Source organism: Protopterus annectens, chromosome 15.part0 (assembly GCF_019279795.1).
Source record: "Protopterus annectens isolate FY-2018-M chromosome 15.part0, PAN1.0, whole genome shotgun sequence".
Taxonomy (NCBI): Eukaryota; Metazoa; Chordata; order Ceratodontiformes; family Protopteridae; genus Protopterus; species Protopterus annectens.
In genome coordinates this window covers 413125377-413150775 of record NC_056749.1, presented here as the reverse complement: position 1 = coordinate 413150775, position 25399 = coordinate 413125377, and the positions used below count along the sequence as shown (strand labels likewise).

At 36.2% G+C, this 25399-nt stretch overlaps 1 protein-coding gene across 1 annotated transcript in view; it reads left to right on the top strand.

Annotated features, from left to right (window-relative positions):
• Positions 1 to 25399, top strand: part of TBX22 (T-box transcription factor 22) — a 67366-nt gene that overhangs the window by 8367 nt on the left and 33600 nt on the right. The window contains exons 5-7 of the mRNA XM_044057685.1: positions 11003 to 11167; positions 16618 to 16682; positions 17726 to 17811. Coding sequence (XP_043913620.1) covers positions 11003 to 11167; positions 16618 to 16682; positions 17726 to 17811 — 316 coding nt within the window. The remainder of the gene's footprint in view (positions 1 to 11002; positions 11168 to 16617; positions 16683 to 17725; positions 17812 to 25399) is intronic.

Here is a 25399-nt window from a genome sequence, read left to right as displayed (position 1 = left end):
ACAGGCACTATGAATGAAATAACCCGAACCAGACTCCAGGTGATGAGAACTCCAAGACCTTTCTTACAGATCCTTATTCTCATACAATGTCATAGAGTGAATGCCTTTTTGTAAATTCTTTGGAGATGTCTGTACCTTGTGTGTCATGGAACATACCTGTTCCATAGCCCTCAGTGAGTATTACAGAAGACACCTTACTGCTGAGGTTGGGATTGCAGCTTCTGTCAGACAAGTGCCATGTATTTTGATATCTAGCATTATAGCATGACAGTCTAGCCTTACATTTTCTAAAAAAAGACAAACTGAATCCATGCTACTTGACATGACTTTCCTCCTGAGAGCAACATTTCATCCTTTTTGCTGTCATTGTGTCTCAAACAGTCCAGCTGTAACAGCTGATTTAGCCAGCTTTTTGTGTATTTGTACATTGTAAATATGAATAGTTATGTTTTATCCATGACCATAAAAATACCAATGCTAATTAATGGTAATTTAATGTGATCCATGTATTTATACCGCAAACAAGAAGTCAGACTTGTAAAAGAAATTTTGTTTCCTTGGCAAACCAGTTCAAAACATTTTTTTAGAAGGGATAGTAGATGTGTTATTCTAAAACGTTAGTCTAATCTGTTTCTGTCACATGGATTCTCAGAGTATGATTCAGTTATGATTGCAACTGCAACTCAGCTTCTATTGTTTGCTTTCAAATATTTTTGGAAATTAGTTAGGAGATTTAGCTTTGGTAACTATTGTAGTTATTTATTTATTTATTCACTTTTGTTATCCAGGTAGGAGGGAGGCTGGACTCTCTTTAGCAACATCCAGGCATAACTGTAATTACATGCATAACAGAAGCATTAAAGAAATGCATTCATACATTACTTGTATTATATACAATATATAACATTTTTATACAAAGGGTACACAAGTTGTTAAAAAGAACATTATGATACTGCATTTACAGTTTTAAATTTGAAAAGGCCTCTAGTGAGTAACACAGCTGGTAACTTCACATATGTTTGTTCGCCACAGCGGAACTCCGGTCCGCTAATGATTGGCAGTAGATTTTTACGTGCCGAGTTGCCGACCCTGATGCACAACCTTAAATGAAGGTACGCCCATTCACGCATGTCTCCACACAGAAGACGCTCTAGCTGAGAATTGAACAGGACAACGTCTTACTGTGAAGCAACAACGCTACCGCAGCACCACCACCACAGTAACTTCACATATGTTTGTACGATATTAAAGGAAAAGACATTGTGTTCATATATATTCTGTTTCCATGTGTATAACATGGTATTTACACTTGAGTCCTAAGGTAAGCAAGAAAATACTGAAAGACTGCAAGCTTGCAGGAGAGAAAGCAGGTTTGTTCCTTGTCAGTAGCACGCAGCATTCTATCTTTTATGTATATAATAAAGGTTTTGTCATAATTTAGCACAATCAATTTATTTTTTAGATAATGAAAACAAATGTTAGCTGGCATAATCTTGAAATTCTTGAAATTCTCTCTCTTTTTTAATACATTATCTTGAAAGTAATGATTTCATTACCTTGCAAGGAAAAAAATAAGCTGTTTGGTCAAGAAGTGCTTGAAGGGATGATATTATCGTAAAGTAAAATAGCTTTCTTTAATTCTTACATCTGCTTAAATAGAGCAAGACTGGTTTCCCATAGACCAGAAGTAGCAATATATTCACAGAAGGAATAAGACACTATTATAATTAAACAGAATCATAATCTTCATTTCCCCAATGCAGGCAGATGGATACACATATAACAAATTGCAGTCAGGGCTAAACAGTTACTAGATAACATTTTATATTTCTAATAACACTTCAGTCACAGATGAAGTGGTATTCACATATGTTTAATATAGTTTAACCATGCAATGCTGCCTTTTTTACCTGAACCAGACCTAAATGACATATTTAATAAGAGTTTCTTTTCCCTTCTAACAAACAAGCCAGTTAGTTTTCTAAGTGATATTGCCCATTTGCATTTTATTTGCCAGTGCAAATGGATTTATGAAAGATCTCACTAACAGAAAGTAAACAATACTTACATTTTTCAACACACTGCTACAGAAAACAAACATAAGTATTTATAGACTTGCTTATAACATGCATTATAGTATCATATGTTGTTATATAGCTAACAAATGTCTCTCTCTGGGGAATTCAAGTTCACATGGAAGCTTTGGAATCCTCACCTTTAGCTGACTACAACAAAAGTATGTTTCATCTGTGCTTTACGTTGACATAGGTCAACAAACACATATGTCGGTTTCAGAGTGCACTCACGTTTCCTTGATTTCTTTCAAACGCAATAATGGAATTGCACTGGCATGAAAGAGCATGGACAATGAATGCAGGAAAAATTACTCATCCAATCAGATATTCAGATCATAGCTCTTGTAATCAAAGACTGCTTGGCAAATGTTAGGTGATCCATTTCCTTATTAGTGCATGTAACATGACTTGCTTTTTAATTTTAATCATGTTTCATAAAATCACTATTGCTTAGTTCTTAATCATACTGTTATAACAGTGAATTAAAAACTACTTAACTGAATCTATATTTACCAGGATTTAGAGATATTTCCAGCGTACTGTGTCTTCTAATTATTTTACTTCTCAGATTATTGATGGCTGTATTTTTTATGATTTACCGGCTGCATTTTCATGACATCTTCCTAGCAGACAAAAAGTACAGTCAGTAAATCAAAGATATGATCAGGTCAGGTTTAATTACATCATAAATGTGTATTATTTTTATTCAGAAAAGTAGATAAATAAGCCAACATGTTTGTATTAGTAAAAATGTGATGCATAAAGGATGCTGGTCCCTTTATAAAATAAATGGCATGTACAGATCATTTCCAGGCCACAAAAATAAGTTGGGTATATTGAAATGACTGGATTTATTACTCAGAATAAATTATCAAATCCATCTGGTAAATACACATGTTGCATTAAGAAACTACAAACAATAAAATCAAAATATTGATTTTTTTTAAAAATATGTAGCGTTATTGACATGGCTGGAATAGTTCTGTTGTAGTGTCTATAAGTGCATAAATTGCTAATCTATTAATACTTTCACAGAAAAAATACTTTAGGACAATTCAGAGGGTCTTATGTTCTGTGTACATCTTTCCAAGTCATACTTGTTCTATCATTGCCTCATTTTTCTGCAAGCATCCAGCGATCTTTATCTCTGTCAAAAATGTAATTATTAGTTCTAAATAAATGTCACAGTAGTTATGAACACACATTTTCAGAACTCCTAGAAGAGTTTTTCCCCATCAAAGTCATAGTATGTTAGTGTATCTTTACACATGAACGACGTTGCATTGCATTAGATATTGTTTTCATCCCAGTGAAAAAGAATGGTAGTCTTAAGTCTTCCAGCTGAATGTCATTTAGTTTTGCATGAACTCCTACTTTTCAGACAGACTTCTACAAATATCCTTCTATCATGTAAATTCATTTTCCTTCTCTTGAGTCGGTGATTGGACTAAATTGTGATGTAGGTAAAGCATAACAAATAAATATCTTAGAAGAAATACATTTTCTCATGTATTCCTCTATACTGTACATGCTGGCCACCTAAGCATACAGTCAGCATATTTTGCAACCACACTTGTTATAGCATATTACATTAGTTTTATTGCATACATTTATCAAATGTTGTTATATCATCCATGTTCTGTTTAAATGATCATGAATACTCCATAATCATCATACGTTTGGTACCCTTAGATACATGATTCTTACATACCATGTATGAAAATCCAGATTATACCTAACATGCCATTTCTATTGTTTCTCTAATGCTGAGCACTCTTTTGAGTGTTAAATATGTTTCAGGATTTTATACTTTAAACACATAGAGACAATGACATGTACATTACATGTCAGCAAAGCAGACAGACACCTGAAAGTCAAATTTGTTTAATATGATTTTAGTTTTCATGAACTCAGTAAATAAAGTAATCCTTGCTGACCGTTGTAAGCCAAGGCACCGATTATCAGGAGCAAAAAAAAAAAAAAACAGTCCAATGCATCAGCACACTAATTAAATGAATATATGATAAGATTATATAATGGTCATAGTAAACATGGCATGACTACACAAAACGTGGGCAGATGAAATTATAGGGCATGCTCTCAACCCTATAGCAAGACTTGAGGTAAGCAAATCAATTATGGCAAAGTGAGAAAACTACACCCAGAACATTCTTAGACATATTTTGCCATCTACTCAGCTGCTGTTATGACTGTATTTTTTACTTTCTTGGCCTGATTCAAAACTCCTTATGAGTAGTTGCAAGGACAGTTGAGTCTGACTGCATGAGGAAATGGTAGACCTCCAGCTACAAAAGTGGGCACACTAAACATAAGCAAATATACCATCGCTAGTCACTGGTGGGTATCCACAAAATCATGAAAAGACATCTATTAAAGCTCTGCCCTGGGGCATGTATTACAATATATCTGATTTATATGTTGCCCTTTGCAGAGACAGCTGATATAATCCGAATTTTTACAATTCAGAATTAAAATAAGAAAAGGAAATTCTCTTTCTGTCTGTTCCTTCTTGACTGTTAGCCTTAGCTTGGCATGAGATAGAAGACATATTGCTGTAGGCAATAGTCAGATGACTAAGGAGCCATTGTACTGCATAGTGTAGCATGACTAACTGGATAATTAATTATTCATGAGGTCCCACATATAGACCATTTCTCTTCTGACAATGCATGATAAAGTGAAATATATCAGTCTGGTGAAAATATATATATATATATATATATATATATATATATATATATATATATATATATTTTATAGAGAACCACCTTTTACCACATCAAAGGTTATTTCTATCCCTTCAATCCACCTGCAAATACCTACCTGTTTATATAGATTAAGTTTCTGATATGCATCTGTCTGTTACAGTCTGAGCATGTAAGAAATGCATATGTATTTTAAAACAAGACAACATACATTAAAAAACTACATTATCACATTCTGTGAAAAAATGGTAAGTCTAATTTTTTTTTTAAATAATCATCAGTTTGGTTACTGTGATAGTGGCAACTGTTCTACTTAGTTGCTATGAGATGCAAATATTAAAGACAGATATTATTTAATGAGGACTGCTTCAAATTTCTGTATAATGCTGAGAAGGACTTCAGGTGGTTGGAACATACTCAAAATATTCCTTCTGTAAAGAAAATGTGATGGAATTTATCAGTGTATTGCTAGATGTCCCTATCTATTAAAATATTACAATTTCAGTAAAGCACTATCGAGGTACTGCAATGCACTATTGTCTCTAGTGCTACCGAATGATCCTGCCATACTATCTTGTAACACAAGCTTGTGAATTTGTGACAGTGTGATAAGAACAGCTGCAGTCTGTAATCTATATTCCCCAGTTTTCATAGTATACTATTATATAATTTTGAATTTTAAATTTTTTTCCTTTTTCTAATCTTCACATTTTTAGTAAAGCCAGATGAGGTTTCAGTTACCATGCCAAAGGTACACGTCCTAAAATGTGCATAGAGATATATGTTCTATAATATGAGTCCAAAGTCACATGAAGAGATGATGGAGGAAGACTTGTGGTCTGAGGTCTCCAACTAAATGATGATAATGTGATGCTTCTTTCAGCTGTATCACCTAGTACGCATAGACTAATATTTCTTCTTCTTCCTGATAGCCATAAATCCCTTTTCATCACTGTTTAGCATTTTTCTGGTAATGGATTCCATGACTTTGCTAACCTCTCCATGAAAAAGAATTGTATTAAATCAACCTGGAATCACCTTCTACCTCAGCTCCTATGTATGACAGGTCCCCTCACCATCTCTCTCTCTCTGTCTTTTATCTTAAACCTAGCTTCGTACCCTTGCCATCTGATGATATATTTGTTATACTATATGTGACCAGGTACAAATCAAACATTCTTCCTTCTAATCTTTCTTTGTAGTCCCACTTCGCCACTCCTTCTCAGTTTTAATGGATTTCATTTGTACACACTCTCTACAGACGTATTAGTTTTTATCTGCACATGCTCTGCTTGCTCAGTCTTCCTCTGTAGAGTCAGGAGACGTGGGCATTATCTCAGCTGTGGCTTAATAAGTCCCCTTAGTAATGTAGCCTGGTATATTTGGATACTGACCTTTAAAGTTCTGTGCAATTAAGACAAGTAATGATTCCACTTTTCCAGTGTCTTAGCGTCCACTTGACTCCCCACAATCAGTCATCCCAGCACTACATTTTCTCAGTCTTCTTTCTCCCCAGTGCCTGCTGACCATCGGCTCCCCCTGGTAAGGACTATCATCCAGTCAGCCACCAGAATTTCCTGCTTAGTCTAACCCCCTGCCTAGACAAGTTGCACTGCCACAGTTCTAGACCTGTTGATCCATGTATACTTCTATACATAAATTGATCCCCCAGCTAAAGACTGCACACTGTTTGGGGAGAATCTCATCCTCTGCTCTTATGCAATCTGTGTGCCATCAGTTTAGATTACCTACCCACTCTGCAAATGGGTGAGCTGCCATCAACTGCTGAATGCCATCCTCACTGGCTGGATCCTTGCATACTCAGATTACCAGTAACCATGAACAGCATGGGTTGCAGGCAGAGCTTTACCGCTGTATGCCATGGTACTGACTAGGGTATATATTTTCCTGTACTTCACCTTCTTTACTGTGATGAACATGCAACATTTGCTGCTTGCTTACCTAACATGAACCTCAATGTTTTTCACCAGAAGCTGGTATCAACTGATTGGGGGATGCAGCTTAGTATAATGGTTAAGGTGTTTACCTTACAGACACAATGTACAGAGTTTAATTCTCACCTTTGGAAGAAAGATTGGCTAGGCTTAAAATGGTCCACAAGAGCAGCTAGCCTAGTACTTACCTATGAACTATGAATATTTGTATACTTACTATATGAGCGGACAAGCGTGAGTGTAAGTGTGTGTGTGTGTGTGTGTGTGTGTGTGTGTGTGTGTGTGTGTGTGTGTGTGTGTGTGTGTGTGTGTGTGTGTGTGTGTCTTATATTATACTACTGTCCTTTCTTAAATTAGTTTATCTGTCTTTTGCCCACTGTCTGTTCATCTACAGCCCTAAACAAAATAAAGCAGGTATCAGAAAATGAATGAATGACCTCTGATGTCCTTCGGTAGTGCACAATCAAAGCCTGCTGTTGGCAAAGAATGTACAGTTTAGGTAGTACCCTATAAAATACTATCTACCATCACCTTTACTACAGAAAGCAACTCAGCTGGCCCTGCAGCTTTTCTTCCCAAACACGACTAAGTTCATTCTTATCTTCTTCCTTAGTCACGCTCCTCAGTATTGTCTACTGTACGTTTCAAGAACGTTATTAATTATTAAAGGGTTACCCACATTTACTCAGTGCTGTGGCTCATGTTTAATTAGTAATTTGCTCATCTGAGGCCCTGGCAGGTAAGAATGGGCATGCCTAGGGTGAAGATGTGAACTTGGGTACAGCTCATGGCCAATCCCTGGTGTAGGCTGGGGCTGCACAAGGGGGCATTATCCTCAAGGGAGAATAGGCAGGGAACACTGGCTGAGTCTCTATGAAGAGAGACAATATGCCAATATGTCCACCTTGTATGTCTTTCCCCCACACATGAAGTGAGAAGGGAAGGTTAGGGCATAAAGAATAACACTCCCCAGAAGCAGTATGATACTGCATCAGGGTCCTTAATGTCCTCACTGGCCACAGGTAGACCTGGTGAATGAGTAGCAGAGCTAGTAGCAACCAATAGTCATTGGTGGTGTGACATTTTTACTCATGCATCTACTGTTGAGTATGTGATGTTTACCTTTCCCATTTGCTGATTTTTTCCTATTTACAAATATCCTACTCTGCTTTCCCCGTACTGGACTCTGCTCTCAGATTCTCCTTGAAACACAAATGAGAAGAAATGAGTCACTGTTTATTAACCTGCTATCAGTCTGCTTTAAACATCTATTCATTCCACCTCTCCTAGGCCTGTTGAAAGGGAATGTTATCACCAAAGTTTTTTTTTTCACCTCCGTTTCATTTTATGCTACATGTTTATTTATAACTCCTTCTTCTTCTTTTGGCTTTTCCCGTTTAGGAGTCGGCACAGCAGAACTCCCGTCTGCTAATGATTGGCAGTAGATTTTTTTATGGTGCCGAGGTGCCAGCCTGACGCCCAGCCTTCAACGAAGGCATGCACATTCACGCATGTCTTTCGAACACCACTCGACCATGGGGAGGACATGCAGACTCCACACAGAAGACGCTCCAGCCGAGAATCGAACGGGAGAACCTCTTGCTGTGAGGTGACAATGCTACCACTGCACCACCATGGCTTATAACTCCTATTACTTTTTTTTTCTTTATTAAGGCTTCTTGCCTCCCTTTTCTATGCTTTCTTCTTCTCCTGATCTAATATTTCTAGATCACAAGATAACCAAATTATTTCTCCAAAGCTAAAACAACATGTGGCACTTTTTAAAGTATATCTACGGCATAGAAAGAAGTTTGCAATAACACTATTTTTATTTCTATTAATATGCAAGACAATAACTCCAGCCAGTAATATGGTATAATAGAAGCAGTGCTTACAGTAGCTCCAAACTGCTTGCTGTCATTACACTGGCATCTGAGCAATAAAAAAATACTCAAAATAAACATCTTTGTTGCCTTCACATCCTTTAATAACTCACTAAGAAATAAAACTCTAAAAAACCCTTTTAATTTGTGTTACTCAGATGATCTATATATAGCAGACAGAAATCTACTTTTTCCACCTTGATTAACTGCATAATTCCAGTGTTTCTCAGGAACAATTACAATACCATCCAGTACTGCACAGCACGTCACAAAGATGTGACTACAGATATGCACTTAGCTTACCTACTGACAGTGGTTACTCTTAAATTTTCTACCTTGGTATATGCTGCGAAATCTGGTATTACTAAAATGACTACAACTGACTTAACTGTCACTAAGAAAATTCCATGCTGTATTTAGCTAGCTCATATTCAGATTATTTGGAAGGCAGTGTCTTGCATTGTCTAATAAATATTTCAGCATTTGTGAGTCACAGTTCACAATGCATTGTAAGCATTTGCTAGGTTTATGGAACTGATATAGTAGAGAGGAGAAAATAAGCATTTTAGACCCCCCTTAAATAACTAGTAAAACTACCATTTAATGGTTTAACTACTGTATCTGGAAATCTAAATATCCTAAATCATACTATAATTCTTTAAAAGGCCGACAGGTGGAGTTTAGTGTAATTTTCACTTTCTCATGTCTTGGTAATAAATGTTATTGAAAACAAAACACCTCAATGCAAACCATGAATTAGGAAGAATGTTTCACTAGACTTTACTCAATAGCATATAGTAAGGGGAGGATTGACTTGCATTGCCAAGTATGTTATGGTCAAAAGAAGCACCAAAAACCCATATTAGAGATAATTTCAGCCAGAAACACTACAGAAATGACTGTTGCTTTCAGCTACAACTGTTAAAATAGTAAAAAGAGAAAAAAAAAAGATTTCTTCCAAACCATCTAACATTTCACATCAAATGCACAAAACTGTGATACAAAATCACAAATAGACATTTATCTGAAATTGGCATTTTATGCAGGTGGGAGTCCACACCCCTTGATATGTAATACAATTACCTCACAGGGTAGTATGATTTGAAGAAGTGGCAATAATGTATTTTTGCACACAAAAAAAAAAGTATTTGCCTTTTTTTTCCTTCTGTGAAATAAAAAAAAATAGCAACAGTTTTGAAACACAGTGCTTGGATGACTACATTTTGAGTCTTGTGGTTCATCAGATGAAGTTTGACATGACATGGGCATGAACTTTAGGATAGGTCAGAAAGCCTCTTGTATTGTGTTTCCATGCCATGTATTTTTCAACCTATTGGATGCATATTCTAATCAAGGAAAAAGCACAGATGGATGCTATGTGAAGACAATGAGAACCAAACACACCTACTGATATTTGTGATGTAGCAGAACATGCGGGTCCCTACATCTCAGAGGTCACTGTAAATACATTGAGCATTTCTTGGGATTTAGACAAGGTTCTGCTTCATCTCAAAATTGAGATAGAAAACAGATTTTAAACAGAAGTTCTGGGAGTGCCAGTGGAAATTTTAAATTTTGGCAGGTAAATATTATGCAAATCTATTCAACATCAACAGGAAAAGCTTTTTAGGAAAAACAGATTAAGGAATGGGAATTTTCAATTATACTCAAAGGGCAGACCTTAGTAAAGAAACATAAATAACAAAACTAAAGTTTGAAAAAGCAGCAAAAATGAATATCCAGAACAGCTCAATGGCCACTGCTTAGCTTAACAAGTAGTTTTGCTTAATATTCATTACTTCTTTATCTCTAGGTAACACATTCAAGTAGCACAAAAATGAATTAATATAATTAATGGATCTGAGATCTAGTAATGGACTTTGGACACTGTTTAACATTTTATATTGTTCTACCTTGTAAGCAAAATGTAGTTTATAGTAAAAAATGTTTCACTTGTACTGTTTTATGGCATACACCTAAAGAAATTAAAGATATTATTACACATTCTGGAACAATGTCAGACTTTCTTTCAGAATGCAAATAACTGTTTCATTATGCATACAGTTCCTTGCATGTATGTGCATATGTTTAAGGTGCAGATGAAGAAATGTATGTATTGTTGTAATGGTAGAAGATGGTCAGGTTTCCACAAAGATGAAAATTCTAAAAATCAGTGTATTCAACTTGAAGTCAGTTATTTATCTGGATACAGAAAATATAACAACAAGAAACAAACTTACAGGTAATTAAGCCTGAAATTAAGTGATTGTTTTTTAATGTATATCAGAATTTTTCTAATTTGCGTTGTCAGTTTTTCATTACAGTTTTTAATTACAAAATAATGTTGTTTATGTATTCCGCAGATAATTTTGCAGTCGATGCACAAGTACAAAGTAAGGGTCCATGTGATTACACAAGACTGCCAGTATGATCAATCACAAATTCAAACTCTACCAACTGAAGGGGTGTATACCTTCTCATTTAAGGAAACAGAATTCACTACTGTCACAGCATACCAAAATCAGCAGGTATAACTGTTTTGATATGTTATATTTATTCATACTGCTGTAAGGAACACAATGTACCTGCACATCATGTTTTAGATAAGAATCAGTTGTCTGACTCATAAATAAGGAGTGAAAATAAAAAAAATGGACAAAATCAAATTATTCTTGCAGATTGCTACATTTTCTGATGTAAACGAAGGAGGTATCAGTTATTTTAAGTACCTGTTCAGCATCTAGATTAATTTGCATAACTTTCAGAACTTGTAATTCAAAACACATTAGCTTCTAATAACTCTATGTTGTGCTTTCCATTTTTACAAATTAACACATTGAATGACTTATTATGGGAACTGTGTAAAGCAAGCATACTTGAACATGAAGTGGGTTGGTGAGGCCTGATGAAAAAGCCCATAATACAACTAAATACTTCTAGCTATATTTTAAAAAAGTATTAGTAGAATGCAGTCACTGGTCAGAGCTAAAAGCAGTTTATACTTTCACTGTTTACATTTCATTTGTTTGAGTCCCAGCTGTGTACAGACCCCAATCTCACAGCTGAGTATTCATGTTCCATGTTACGTACAGGCCACATTCTTACAGCTGAGTATTCATGTTCCAGGAAGCTTGCATGGACTTCCATGTAAACGGGTATTCATGTCTCCGCAAGGAAAATGCAAAAACAATGGAGAGGAAGTAGGAATAAGTGACAGTTTAGCAGCTCAGTTTAGGGGCTACAGGGATATTTAGGGTTGGGATGAGGTAGCAGAGTTTTCAAAAAGGGTTAGGTAGCAACTTGATGTTTTAGGAATATGGTTAAGGTTAAGGAAAAGAGTCTGTGATTAGGGTTAGGAAGCAATTGTGAGGATTCAAGTGTAGGGTTTATGATTAGGGTTAGGGAGCAACTGTGAGATTTACCATTATGTTAAGGAGTGTGTTTGGCATTTGAATTAGGGAGTGAGATTTAGGATTATGTTTAGGGAGTGACCAGGAAGTGTAGGTCTAATTATCAGTTGTAACTCAGAAGTTTTCATAAAAGCGTATAATGTGTGAGTGAGAGTGGGATCCTAGTAAGAAAGTTTCTTAATGCAACTCACAGAAACACAGTCAAGAAATGTAACATATTTTAAAGCATGTACAAGATTCAATTTCCTGGCATGAACTCTAAATTCTAACAGAACTTCAGTTGCAGTCACTTTTATGAAGTTAAAACCACCAGAACATTGTTGCATCACTTCAGGGTGCATACACATATATATATGTAATTAAAAGACATGATAGTCCAAATGATTTGTTTACACAAGCACACTATCTTTCCTTTGCATTTCACAATGTAAGTGGGAAAGTGAGAAAATATGAATTTAATAATGTTTTATAGGTTGTATGCCACGGTGGTACGGCGGTAGCATTGTTACCTCACAGCAAGAGGTTCTCCTGTTCGATTCTCGGCTTGGATTGGGAGTGCCTTCTGTGTGGAGTCTGCATGTCCTCCCCGTGGTTGGGTAGCATTCGAAAGACATGTGTGCGTAAATGGGCATGCCTTCATTGAAGGTTGGGCTTCGAGCTGGCACCTCGGCGTTTCGTAAAAATTTACTGCCAATCATTAGCGGACCAGAGTTCTGCTGTGGTGACTCCTAACCGGGAAAGGCCGAAAGACAAACAACAATAATGTTTTAGAGGTTAAAGAACTATGGTGGCAGTTATTTTAAGTTGCCCATAGGTCACCAAGCTTAAATCATGATATAAATATAACATTTTATTTAAAGTCTCTAACTACATACAGTTGATTACCTTGACTTTATTATATGCCTTTTAAATAACTTTTTAATACTGTGTTTTCATTATCATGTAGCTTTCAAATGTTTTATATGTTGAATTTTTTTTTCTGTTTAATAACAGTTGTGGTGACATTCTGAGGTAATATAACAAAATACTTTACATTAAAAGACATTTTTTACATTTACTGCGGTGGTGGTGCTGCGGTAGTGTTGGCACCTCACAGTAAGATTTTGTCCTGTTCAATTCTCAGCTAGAGCGTCTTCTGTGTGGAGACATGCGTGAATGGGCATACCTTCGTTGAAGGTTGTGCATCAGGGCCGGCAACTCGGCACGTAAAAATCTACTGCCAATCATTAGCGGACCGGAGTCCTGCTGTGGCGACCCTTAACCAGGAAAAGCCGAAAGACACAACAACAACTGTTGGAGTTTTTAATTTCCATTCTGGTTTAGTATTTTGTTCATTCCTACTTTGTTATATCAATCTGATTCATGACATAAGTGCATTCTCATGTTATCATTTATTACCCACATTAAACAACTGCTTCAAAACAGGCATGCATAAAGGCAGGACTGCTCCTAAACTTTTTGTGAATCGTTTATAAGTTAAAGACTCATTTCTTGTGTTCAGTGTACTGAGCTATAGTAAAACAGAATAAAACCCTTGTATACTTTTCTGTTTCTGGTTCTTGGGCTTCTGTTTGATACTGACAGTGCTTTGACAAAGTATATTAGTGTGGTCTTTATTCTGCTCCACAGTTTTATGAAAATGTGATCTTTTCAAATTTCAGAAAATAAAATGAAATAACTTTTCAGATACTGAAGCAGCAGCAGATGACTTCTCTTATAACCACTGGCTTATAAAACTACTAATAAGCTACTTCCTGTTCAGTGGTACTATGTTTGATGTCTTCCACCATCATTTACCTACAGTGTGACTCTGAGATAATCACATAAGTCACTTAGCCAGACAGTGCTCCTTATTTGGGTCCAGTGGACTTCATCAGCAAATACGTAAAATAAAGTTTCATTTTCTGAACTCACCAAGACTTAACTTGCTAAGTATTAGCTCCTTTACTCTACATTAGTAAACCACCAGTAAAAGTTTAAATATGTATGAAGGTGTGAAGGCAAATCCCCCACAGTGGGGTGATTATTGGGGCTAAGACCTTAGATGCAGTTCTGATGGTTCTGCAGGACTGAATCCAATCAAGTTGTATACCACACAGATATTGCATAGGGACATGGGATAGGAGTACTACAAAGGGCCTGTGAGCCTCTTGCAAACCATCGGGAATCAGACCAAGCAATGGGTATACAAGAGACTAATACATTTAAAGTTGAACAGACACATCTGGGAACAGTATACTGGAGATTTTGGGAACTGAAATATGAGAAATCACATGACACTTATCTGTGCCATGAATAATGGTAATACACTGTTCCCTACAGCATTTAGCAGTGCACTTGAGTACTGGTACCCTTGAAAGACTGTGATATCTACAGCTACCATGCATATCTCTTTCATGAATAAAATCTTGATCAAATTACATGGTATTAAATCCCCTAAAATATTTCAAATGCACTACAAATTTCATGGAAAAAAGAAAGACAATACTTAAAAAGCACAAGGCAAATTATACAAAGCAAAAGCTTTTGGGTAAAGCAACATACTTTATACTTGGTTGCTAAAGAAACAGCCTTATTACACTTAAAAAAGATATGACTGAGTATATCTTACTTCATTCTGATTAAAATTTCTTGCAATGTCCTTTGAAATTTTGAACCATAAAACAGAAATAACCAGCTTGTTTAACAATGAGGTCACAAAATCACACATTCCAAACAGATTTTTTCCTATTCATTTTGTAAATAACTTAAGCCTGTTAGGCGGAAATCAGCCTCTTTTAGGTGGAGTGGGTTGGAGGTCACAGAGATCACTAATATGATTAAATGATTTTCTCACAACAACACATTATGCAAGTGATGACAGAGGGAATGAAGTACAAAATGACTAAAGTACTCAGTACCAACTCCAATCCTTAACCTTCTGTGCTATATTGGTAGACCACATGAGTATATATTGAACTCTTAAACTGGAGGTTAAACTGAACCGATGTCTTAATTTACTTTACCTGAAACTGGCCTGAGTGTGCAGTATTAGTCTGGCCTGAGTGTGCAGTATTAGTCTGGTCTGAGTGTGCAGTATTAGTCTGGCCTGAGTGCGCAGTATTAGTCTGGCCTGAGTGTGCAGTATTAGTCTGGCCTGAGTGTGCAGTATTAGTCTGCTTTTATATTCTACTGCTTATGTTGCAGGTGCCCAGTTTCCTGATCAAATCACCTCACCTCCCCATGTGATTTCCACAACAAAAACAAACAAAAGGGAATGAACTTATATGTGTGTGTTTTGTGTATATATACATATATATGAATATATATATGGGTCCCCTTCAGAAGCTGAAGTTTTCAGAAACTCGAAATTCATATTGTCAAGATGATATGATAGAATTTCTGAAAACTCGAAGCTTTTGAATGGAGATCACGGTACAGTGAGAATGGGGGAATTTACCCATTTCCCACTGTAGTGCGATCTCGCAGTTGGCATATATAATATATAGGGGGTGTGGAGGGCACAGCCCCCTTGCAAAAATATAGAAAAAAGGTAGATTTTTGTTGTTTTTTTAAGTTTGTTTGGAAACTTGATCATGTCACCTTGACAATCTGAATTTTGGGTTTCTGAAAACTCAAGCTTCTAACATAGATCCATATGATGATATATATATATATATATATATATATATATATATATATATATATATATATATATATATATATATATATTTTTTTTTTGCAGGGATTTTCTCTGAATCTTCCCAAGGGAGGACTATGCTCATACATTCCTGATTCCCAAATGTACAAGCTCTGAGGTTACACCAACTCACAGAAAAGTAAATAATTGTACTTCTCTTTCTTGTGATTTGGGGTGACATTAAAGGTAGTATACTGACAGGTTGAGGTATGGGGAAAAAGACACATATTGGTGACAGAGGGCAATACATCTCCTCTTAACAAGTAGTTGTGCTTATGAAAATGTGTGGTATAATGGGTAGAAGGGTCCAATTGTCAGTATGGCAAAGAGACAGGACTCTGCAGGGTGGTATAATGACACTGCAGGGTGGTATAATGGGTAGAAGTGATCAATTGTCAGGATAGCAGAGGGACAGGACACAGCAGGGTGGTAACTCAAAGTGAAGCTTTGTCAAGACATGAGAGCTTTCAGCCTCCTAAATAAATGGGAAAGAGCAATACAAAATTTAAAATAATTCAGGGAGAAATTTCATACTGGTGTCTAAGTTATTTCGGGACATGTGGTGATAGAGAATACCCACAAATGCTGCAATATACCAAATCCGTGAAATAAATACCAAACATATGATTAAAAGTAAGAACTTTTAGAGGAAACTAGATTCATTCAGCCTATTAACTTGTATTGTATGTTGCTTTACTTGCTGTAATATTCATTGTTTCAGGGTTCTGAGATGATGGTAAGTACAGTACTAAGCTAATTAAAAGTGATCTTCCATAGGAGGTACAGAACCTCTGTATTTGTGACTTGCTAAATATTAAAATAATACTGCTTAAATATAGATTCATTACTGCATTAACATATTATTTTCATTTCCTTTTAAATTATTCAGATCACTAAACTGAAAATAGACAGAAATCCCTTTGCCAAAGGTTTCAGAGACCCTGGAAGAAACAGGTATACCTATTTCAATATTTTGTATATGTGTACATATGAACCTTGAGAATATATTTAATTTCTAAGGATGTATCTGGCCTAGTAAATGAATACTGATCCAATATATGTACTTGTTATTGACAACAGTGGTAAATAATTTGCTGCCTGGGATCATTAATCTAAACAATTTATTTTTTTTATCAGTCATTTATGTTTGAGTACCAGAAACGTCAGTGTTTGAAATGTTGACAGTTCCTCTGCTGTATGTCAGCTGTTCCTACGTGAAGTTTAGTGTTTTTCTCCAAATAGTGCTTTTGGATATACCACACGTTTCAGCAATAGGGGATGGTGTGTGTGTGTGTGTGTGTGTGTGTGTGTGTGTGTGTGTGTGTGTGTGTGTGTGCACTCGCGTGCAAGTGTTTCCAGGTTATGCTTAGAATAATGGCTACATAACAGGATATATTTAGTATTGTGGGCATGAGTGATTGCCTTGTGTAGTGTTAGGGAAAATCTTTTTCATAAGGTAATGTGCATGGCTGGGGATAAGGTTAAGATCAGCCCCTCCCTTTATCATATGTGCTAACCTAACCCCAACCCTACATATTACCTTCTGGAAAAGAACTTTCTCTAAGAGTATCACAACTCAGGCAAATAATATATTAAAATACTGTTTTTTTTCCCCTCACTTTACCAATCAAAAATGGAAAATCTTTGTTTCCTTTTGCAGTCTGTATAGTTTCAATATTTCTTTTATTTTAGTTAGACTCAACATGCAGAAATCAATGTAATGTGTATTTACGTTTCTGCAGGTTGATGTTAGGGAATGCACTCAGACATAGATATAGATATATAGATATAGATATGGATATAGATACAGATTTGTTTAGGCTTATGTCTACACAGAGTCCCAAGTATTACCTAAGTGAGCAGCTCATCTCAGAAACATGTTGGTCTTTAGATAGATTGCTGCTCTCTGTAACAAGCAGCTCTCTGAAAAAATGCATAAAATAAGGCAAGAGGGTACTTTATGACATGTTAATATGTCTTCTTTCTTTTTAATTTAGAGGCATACTTGATGGATTACTAGAGACCTATCCATGGCGGACACCCTTAACTCTAGATTTTAAAACGTTTGGAGGAGAAACACAAGGCAAGGAATTACTATTTTTTTTCTTCGGAATAGCAGAATTGTTCAGAAAATTTCAGATTGTTGTGCAATGGAAAGTTTGTGGTGGTTGGCCAGGAGTTAGGTAATCAGGATATGGCTTACAACTTTAGAATATCCTTTTTTAACATAAGGTTACACTCATCATCAAGTTAACAACATATATAACTTTGAACAATGATGGGAAATGTTGTATCTTACAAGTTAAAAATCATTTAGAAATTATATTTTGCAAAACACATGAAAGAAGCGTGAGCAGACAGAACTGTAGAATTGTATAATGCAAATGTCCTACAACTAAATTCCTTGTCCACTATCTGTAGCAAATGTTAACCAGAATGTGTTTCTGACATTAATTAAAATACAAACATCATAAAATCTTAAAAATTAAATATTATACATATATATAGAAAGTCTATTTTGGCTAGAAGATTTAGCGCTAATCTTATAAATTTATTTGTTTTTAAACTTTTATAGCCAATAGACCCCAATACCTTTTAATACCTTAAGATTTTTAATGTTTTTTTAATAATTTATGTTAATTAATTTGTTACATTGTGTATTTGTCAGTTTGTGTTTGTTGTTGTGATGTGTTTGTTTGTTCATGTGTATAGTTGAACAGATGGATTTAGATTTAATGATTATGTAAACATAACGTGAAAGAAGCACATAACCTACTGCATGTCTGTTAAGCAGTGTGTCAATAAACCTGTGTTTTAACAACTGGAGCTACATCTTTTTTAAGCCATTTGGCTCATGGTGCACCTTCTTATATATTTTACACAATTGGTTTTCTTTCGGTTTGAAGGTGCTTATCAGAATGTGTTTCTATTCAATTTTTAACTACATTAACCACTGGGAACAAATTCCTAGGAACATGATGGAGGTGCATGATGGCTGAAGGTAGTATAGTTTTGAAACTTGACTCAAACCCAGTACTTCAAAGTTAAGCTCACACATAACTGCAACTCTGTATATAAACTTTTCAGCACATCTACATGCAAGCCTATTGATATAATAGCTGCATTTGCAGTGGAAGATATTTTGTTTATTATTTATTGATATTTGTTGATTGGGAAAGTCCATTGGGTCAGAAACCCATTTTCTGTGGAGGCCCGGGGAGAAAAGCTCCAGTTACAAATTAAAATGTTTACAACCAGATAATATTTACAATAATAAAACAGTGTAAAAATTATTATACAATATCCTAGTGATTAGTAGTACACAGAGTAGAAGGTTTTATACAATCTGGTTAGGTGTTAGTAATACACATACAGTGAGTGTTTTTAATGGCATTCATTATATTGAGAGAAAAAAGACAATACATATAATCCTAATAAACAGTTCAATTACACATTTCAATACATATGAAGTTTAGGATTTATCCTAATAATTGTTACAGAGACAAGACAGTGATTTACATACATTAAGTGATGTAGAAAAGTCAATAAAGTTAACAGGATTTACAAATTATTACTTGAGATTGAAGAGAGTCATGCTAGTCAGCAGAATCTTAGAATTTGTTTATGGTGGCCTATAGTTCTGGGCACAAGGACAGATGTGATTGCTAAGAAAGTGGCTTTTTATGTCAAATTTAGAGGTTTTTTATGAAATCAACTTGTGTAATAGAGGGGGTGAGGCAATTCATAATTCGATATGGAGTGTGAATACAAGGTTTGACCAGCTCTATTACTGAGTTTGGATACTCTAAGAAGCTGTTTATTAACAGATCAAACATTCTAGGAGGGGATGTAGGACTGCAGGATAGAATGAAGTGATGGGCAGTTTTCTGGGTTGTGTATTAGTTTATAAGCACGAGTTAGTTGGCTATAATGAAGGTAATGGGGGAATTCAAATCATTTCAATTCATTAATGGCCTATAAGTGGTGTGTGCGGTTTGGAAGGTCAAAAGCAAATTCTGCAATTTTATAATACCATGACTGTAGTTTGTTACTTAGAGATGTGTGAAGGTTGGTAAATATGGGGAAACACAGAGGAGGGAAGGGAGTAGGAGGATGTTAGCCAGTATTATTTTTGTGGGTTTATCCAGGTAGAGTTTACGTCTGTAGAGTTTGCCTAGTTTAAAATGTGTTTTTTTTTATTGTTTTAAGAATATCTTGTTTGAAGAATAGTTTGTCACCTATAGTAATGCCTAGTAATTTTGCTGTCTTCACTACTTCAATTTCAGTCTTGTTTTGGGAGTAAACGTTCAAGTCCGGCGGAGGTGGTTTAGATGAGAATAGCAGTAGCTTAGAGTTTTGGGGATTTAGAAGTAATAGTGCTTGACTTAGCCAAGTTTCTGTGGTTAAGAAGGCTTTCTGTGTTATTTTCAGGAGATCTAGGAAGTTGCCAGAGGAGGATATGATAGCAGAATTGTCAGCATATTGGATGAGTGAACTTTGTAGGGAGACTGTGTATAGATTATTTATAAACACATTAAAAAGGAAAGGTCCAAGCATGGGTCACTGGGGGACTCCAGTCTTATTAACCAGATAACTAGAATGACTGTTTTGCCATCCGACAGATTGTTGTCTGTTGTTCAGGTATTTGGTGAACCAGGTAAGTATATGTTCGGAGAATCCTAATGTTGCTAGCTGTTGGAGAAGTTTAGTATGTGATACTGTGTCGAAAGCTTTGGATAGGTCTAATAAGACTACTGTTGTCAACAGACCAGAGTACAGAGCTTTGTTCATAGCATCAGTGAAAGAAAGTAAGGCTGTAGTAGCACTGTGTGCCATGTTGGGTAACAGCGAGGAGAATATTGTCAGAAAGGTGTATTAGTAGTTGAGTATGTATACACTTTTCCAATATTTTAGAAAATGGTGAGAGAATGGAAATGGACCAATAGTTAGTTAAATCATTAGTATTTCCACCTTTATGCAATGGGGTTATGATGGATTTTTTCTAGATTTGAGGGACTGTGGATTCTGAGATGGATCGGTTAATTAGAATACTGATGGGGTAGGCTACTGTGTCGGCACCAAGTTTCAAGTATTCGGAAGGGAGGTTATCAGCGGATAGGGAGCATGGTCTTAGTTTACTTAGCAGTTTAAATACTAGACAGATGGGCAATGGTTTTAGGGAGAATATTGGAGTTACTGGGGTACTGTTATTTGATTTTCATGCAGTTTTCATTTCTGGAGAAGTTTAATACAGGTTAGTTTTACACACACACACACACACACACACACACATATATATATATATATATATATATATATATATATATTGTATAGGCTGCATGTGTAGTTTAACTACTAGCATCACAGAGACAACTGTTGCGTACAACCACAGACCTGCCATTTACGGGAATCGTTATCTACCACTACGTAATATTCAGATTATGTATATTATACTTACCATACTTGTGTTGCATATGCTACAACTTTGGTACAACTTTTGACTATTATACAATTTGTCCCATCTCCACATTTACAAATTTAACCTCTAGAAAAATATTTATAAGATTCCATCTCAAGATAAATATTTATAAGATTCCATGCATCCATCCATGAAGCCAAACTACTATAAAATCTCTTTGGCAACTATGAATATGCAAGACTTGTATTACAAATCTGCATGTGAATTTTCCCACATTACAGGTATGTGGGACAAATGTATTTTTTGTACTTTGCTAGCATGAACAACTTTCACATGGTATCTTTGTATGGTTCTTTGTAAACTTTATTAGCACGAACAACTTTCACATGGTATCGTTGCATGGTTCTTAGTAGACTTGGTTAGCATGGACAATTTTCACATGGTATCGTTGCATGGTTCTTAGTAGACTTGGTTAGCATGGACAATTTTCACATGGTATCGTTGCATGGTTCTTAGTAGACTTGGTTAGCATGGACAATTTTCACATGGTATCGTTGCATGGTTCTTGGTAGACTTGGTTAGCATGGACAATTTTCACATGGTATCGTTGCATGGTTCTTAGTAGACTTGGTTAGCATGGACAATTTTCACATGGTATCGTTGCATGGTTCTTAGTAGACTTGGTTAGCATGGACAATTTTCACATGGTATCGTTGCATGGTTCTTAGTAGACTTGGTTAGCATGGACAACTTTCACATGGTATTGTTGCATGGTTCTTAGTAGACTTGGTTAGCATGGACAACTTTCACATGGTATTGTTGCATGGTTCTTAGTAGACTTGGTTAGCATGGACAATTTTCACATGGTTCACAACTTTCACATGGTATCGTTGCATGGTTCTTAGTAGACTTGGTTAGCATGGACAATTTTCACATGGTATCGTTGCATGGTTCTTAGTAGACTTGGTTAGCATGGACAATTTTCACATGGTATCGTTGCATGGTTCTTAGTAGACTTGGTTAGCATGGACAATTTTCACATGGTATCGTTGCATGGTTCTTAGTAGACTTGGTTAGCATGGACAACTTTCACATGGTATCGTTGCATGGTTCTTAGTAGACTTGGTTAGCATGGACAATTTTCACATGGTATCTTTGTATGCTTCTTAGTAGACTTGGTTAGCATGGACAATTTTCACATGGTATCGTTGCATGGTTCTTAGTAGACTTGGTTAGCATGGACAATTTTCACATGGTATCTTTGTAAACTTTATTAGCACGAACAACTTTCACATGGTATCGTTGCATGGTTCTTAGTAGACTTGGTTAGCATGGACAACTTTCACATGGTATCTTTGTAAACTTTATTAGCACGAACAACTTTCACATGGTATCTTTGTATGGTTCTTTGTAAACTTTATTAGCACGAACAACTTTCACATGGTATCGTTGCATGGTTCTTAGTAGACTTGGTTAGCATGGACAATTTTCACATGGTTCTTTGTAAACTTTATTAGCACGAACAACTTTCACATGGTACCGTTGCATGGTTCTTAGTAGACTTGGTTAGCATGGACAATTTTCACATGGTATCGTTGCATGGTTCTTAGTAGACTTGGTTAGCATGGACAATTTTCACATGGTATCGTTGCATGGTTCTTAGTAGACTTGGTTAGCATGGACAATTTTCACATGGTATCGTTGCATGGTTCTTAGTAGACTTGGTTAGCATGGACAATTTTCACATGGTATCATTGCATGGTTCTTAGTAGACTTGGTTAGCATGGACAACTTTCACATGGTATCGTTGCATGGTTCTTAGTAGACTTGGTTAGCATGGACAATTTTCACATGGTATCGTTGCATGGTTCTTAGTAGACTTGGTTAGCATGGACAATTTTCACATGGTATCGTTGCATGGTTCTTAGTAGACTTGGTTAGCATGGACAATTTTCACATGGTATCATTGCATGGTTCTTAGTAGACTTGGTTAGCATGGACAATTTTCACATGGTATCGTTGCATGGTTCTTAGTAGACTTGGTTAGCATGGACAACTTTCACATAGTATCGTTGCATGGTTCTTAGTAGACTTGGTTAGCATGGACAATTTTCACATGGTATCGTTGCATGGTTCTTAGTAGACTTGGTTAGCATGGACAATTTTCACATGGTATCGTTGCATGGTTCTTAGTAGACTTGGTTAGCATGGACAATTTTCACATGGTATCGTTGCATGGTTCTTAGTAGACTTGGTTAGCATGGACAATTTTCACATGGTATCTTTGTATGGATCTAGGAAGATATTCTGTTGGATAACTTTATGTGTGACAAGTCATTCAGAAGTAGCCACTCTAGTATCATAGCTACAAATGTCTTTCATATTGCTTAGTACAATGACTAAAGTAAATCCAAAATAAACACATAGAAAACTAATAAAAGTCACAGGATTAAAACATTGCTTTAGGAGATTATTTGTCCCTGCACCATCTTGTAGAACACTGCATTCCCATATTCTCCCTGAAATCACTCAGTCATAAAGAAAGGAAAATAGTCTACACAACACTGTTTCTCATAATACGTGACTGTACAGCATCATTACATTAGAATTTTCATGAACAGGCCACTCAACGAGTAGTTTTTTGATTATTTGGTTCCCATAAGTAGTTCCTGTTTTCTTGTATTACTGTGCTGACAATCTAAACAAACAGAAATGGACTTTCTTGATATCTGATTTGTACTTTAAGATTTCTGCTATTTGTAGCATATACACACATATATATATATATATATATATATATATATATATATATATATTTTTTTTTTTTTTTTATTTTATTTTATTTTATTTATTTGACATTTGTTGTTCGGGATAGTCTGACTGGGACAGAGTCCTTTTTCAGAGGAGGCCTGGGGAGAAAAGCTGCAATATACAGTAGAAGAATACAAAAATAGTAGATTACAAATTCTGCTATTTACACAATACACAGTACAAGAATGCAAAAATAGTGGAACACAAATTTCGCTAAATACACGAATAGGGTAATGATTGTTAATTGCATTTAAATAAGGAAGGCAAGTGAGAGTTTAACACAGATACAGTTAGATGGCAGCTTAATGGAGTCAGAGCAGATGGAGGGTAGTTGTGGGTGATGTAAGTAGGATAAGTGGGGGGGGTAGGAGCAGTGGGATTTGGGGGGGAGTTTGCAGCAGTTAGTGTAGAAGGGTGATTATAAGTTGATAGATTTATGGATTAGCAATTGTGAGGGTCCTAGTATGAAATAGGTAGCCTGCGAAGAGTTGGGAAAGGTTATGTACTTACTGGCAAGAGATGTGTAGGAGAGAGCAGCCTTGCGGTATAAAGGTAGAGGGTGGAAGGAAGGAGGTGTGTGGGGAGAGGGGGGTTGATAGGTAGTAGGGAGGGAGGATGAGATAGATAGTAGGATGATGAAGGGAAGGTGAGAGAGGTGTGAAGAGACCAAGATGTGTACTAGGTTCAAGGGGGGAGGTTGCAGGGGCAATTTGTGAGGTGGGTAAGGTAGTGTTTAAGAGAGATCTTGAAAGTGTGGGACTGGGGTAGGCTTCTTAGAGTCAAGGGAAGCTTGTTCCAGAGGATGGCTGGAGAGTAGCTGTATAAGTTCTGTCCTGCACATTTGTTAGGTTTATAAATTTGTAGCAGATGTTGATCTGAGCTCCTAAGTGATCGAGCGGGAGTGTAGAGGGAGGCTAGTGAAGACAGACTTGGACAGGAGGATGGTTTGTTGAGAATGGAGTGGATAATGAGTAGTTGGGTAAGTCCGAGGTGGTTTGGAAACTCAAGCCAGTGTAGTGACTTGAGGGCCAGACAGTGGTGAGATTTGGGTGGTAAGTTTACAGCAAATCTAGACACTTTGTTGTAGGTAGATTCAAGTTTGGAGAGCAGTGTAGATTGGAGGTTAGTATAGATTTGTGCACTATAGAAGAGGTTGGGGAGGACGTAGGCATTGGCTAGAGTTATTCTAGTTTCGGGAGTGAGAAATTTTTTATTTCTATAAAGAAGGCCAAGCTTTTGATGGGTTTTCTTAATACTGTGGTGAATATGAAAGTCAAATTTCAGCCAGTCATCCATGATTACTCTGAGGAGCTTGGTATGGGTTTCTGGAGCTATTATGGTATTGTTGAATGAAGAGTTGGTGAAGGGGGATTTAAGTGAGGAGTGGGATTTTGGAAGAAAGAGTTGCAGTTTTGTTTTTTGGGGTAAAGTATAAGATGGT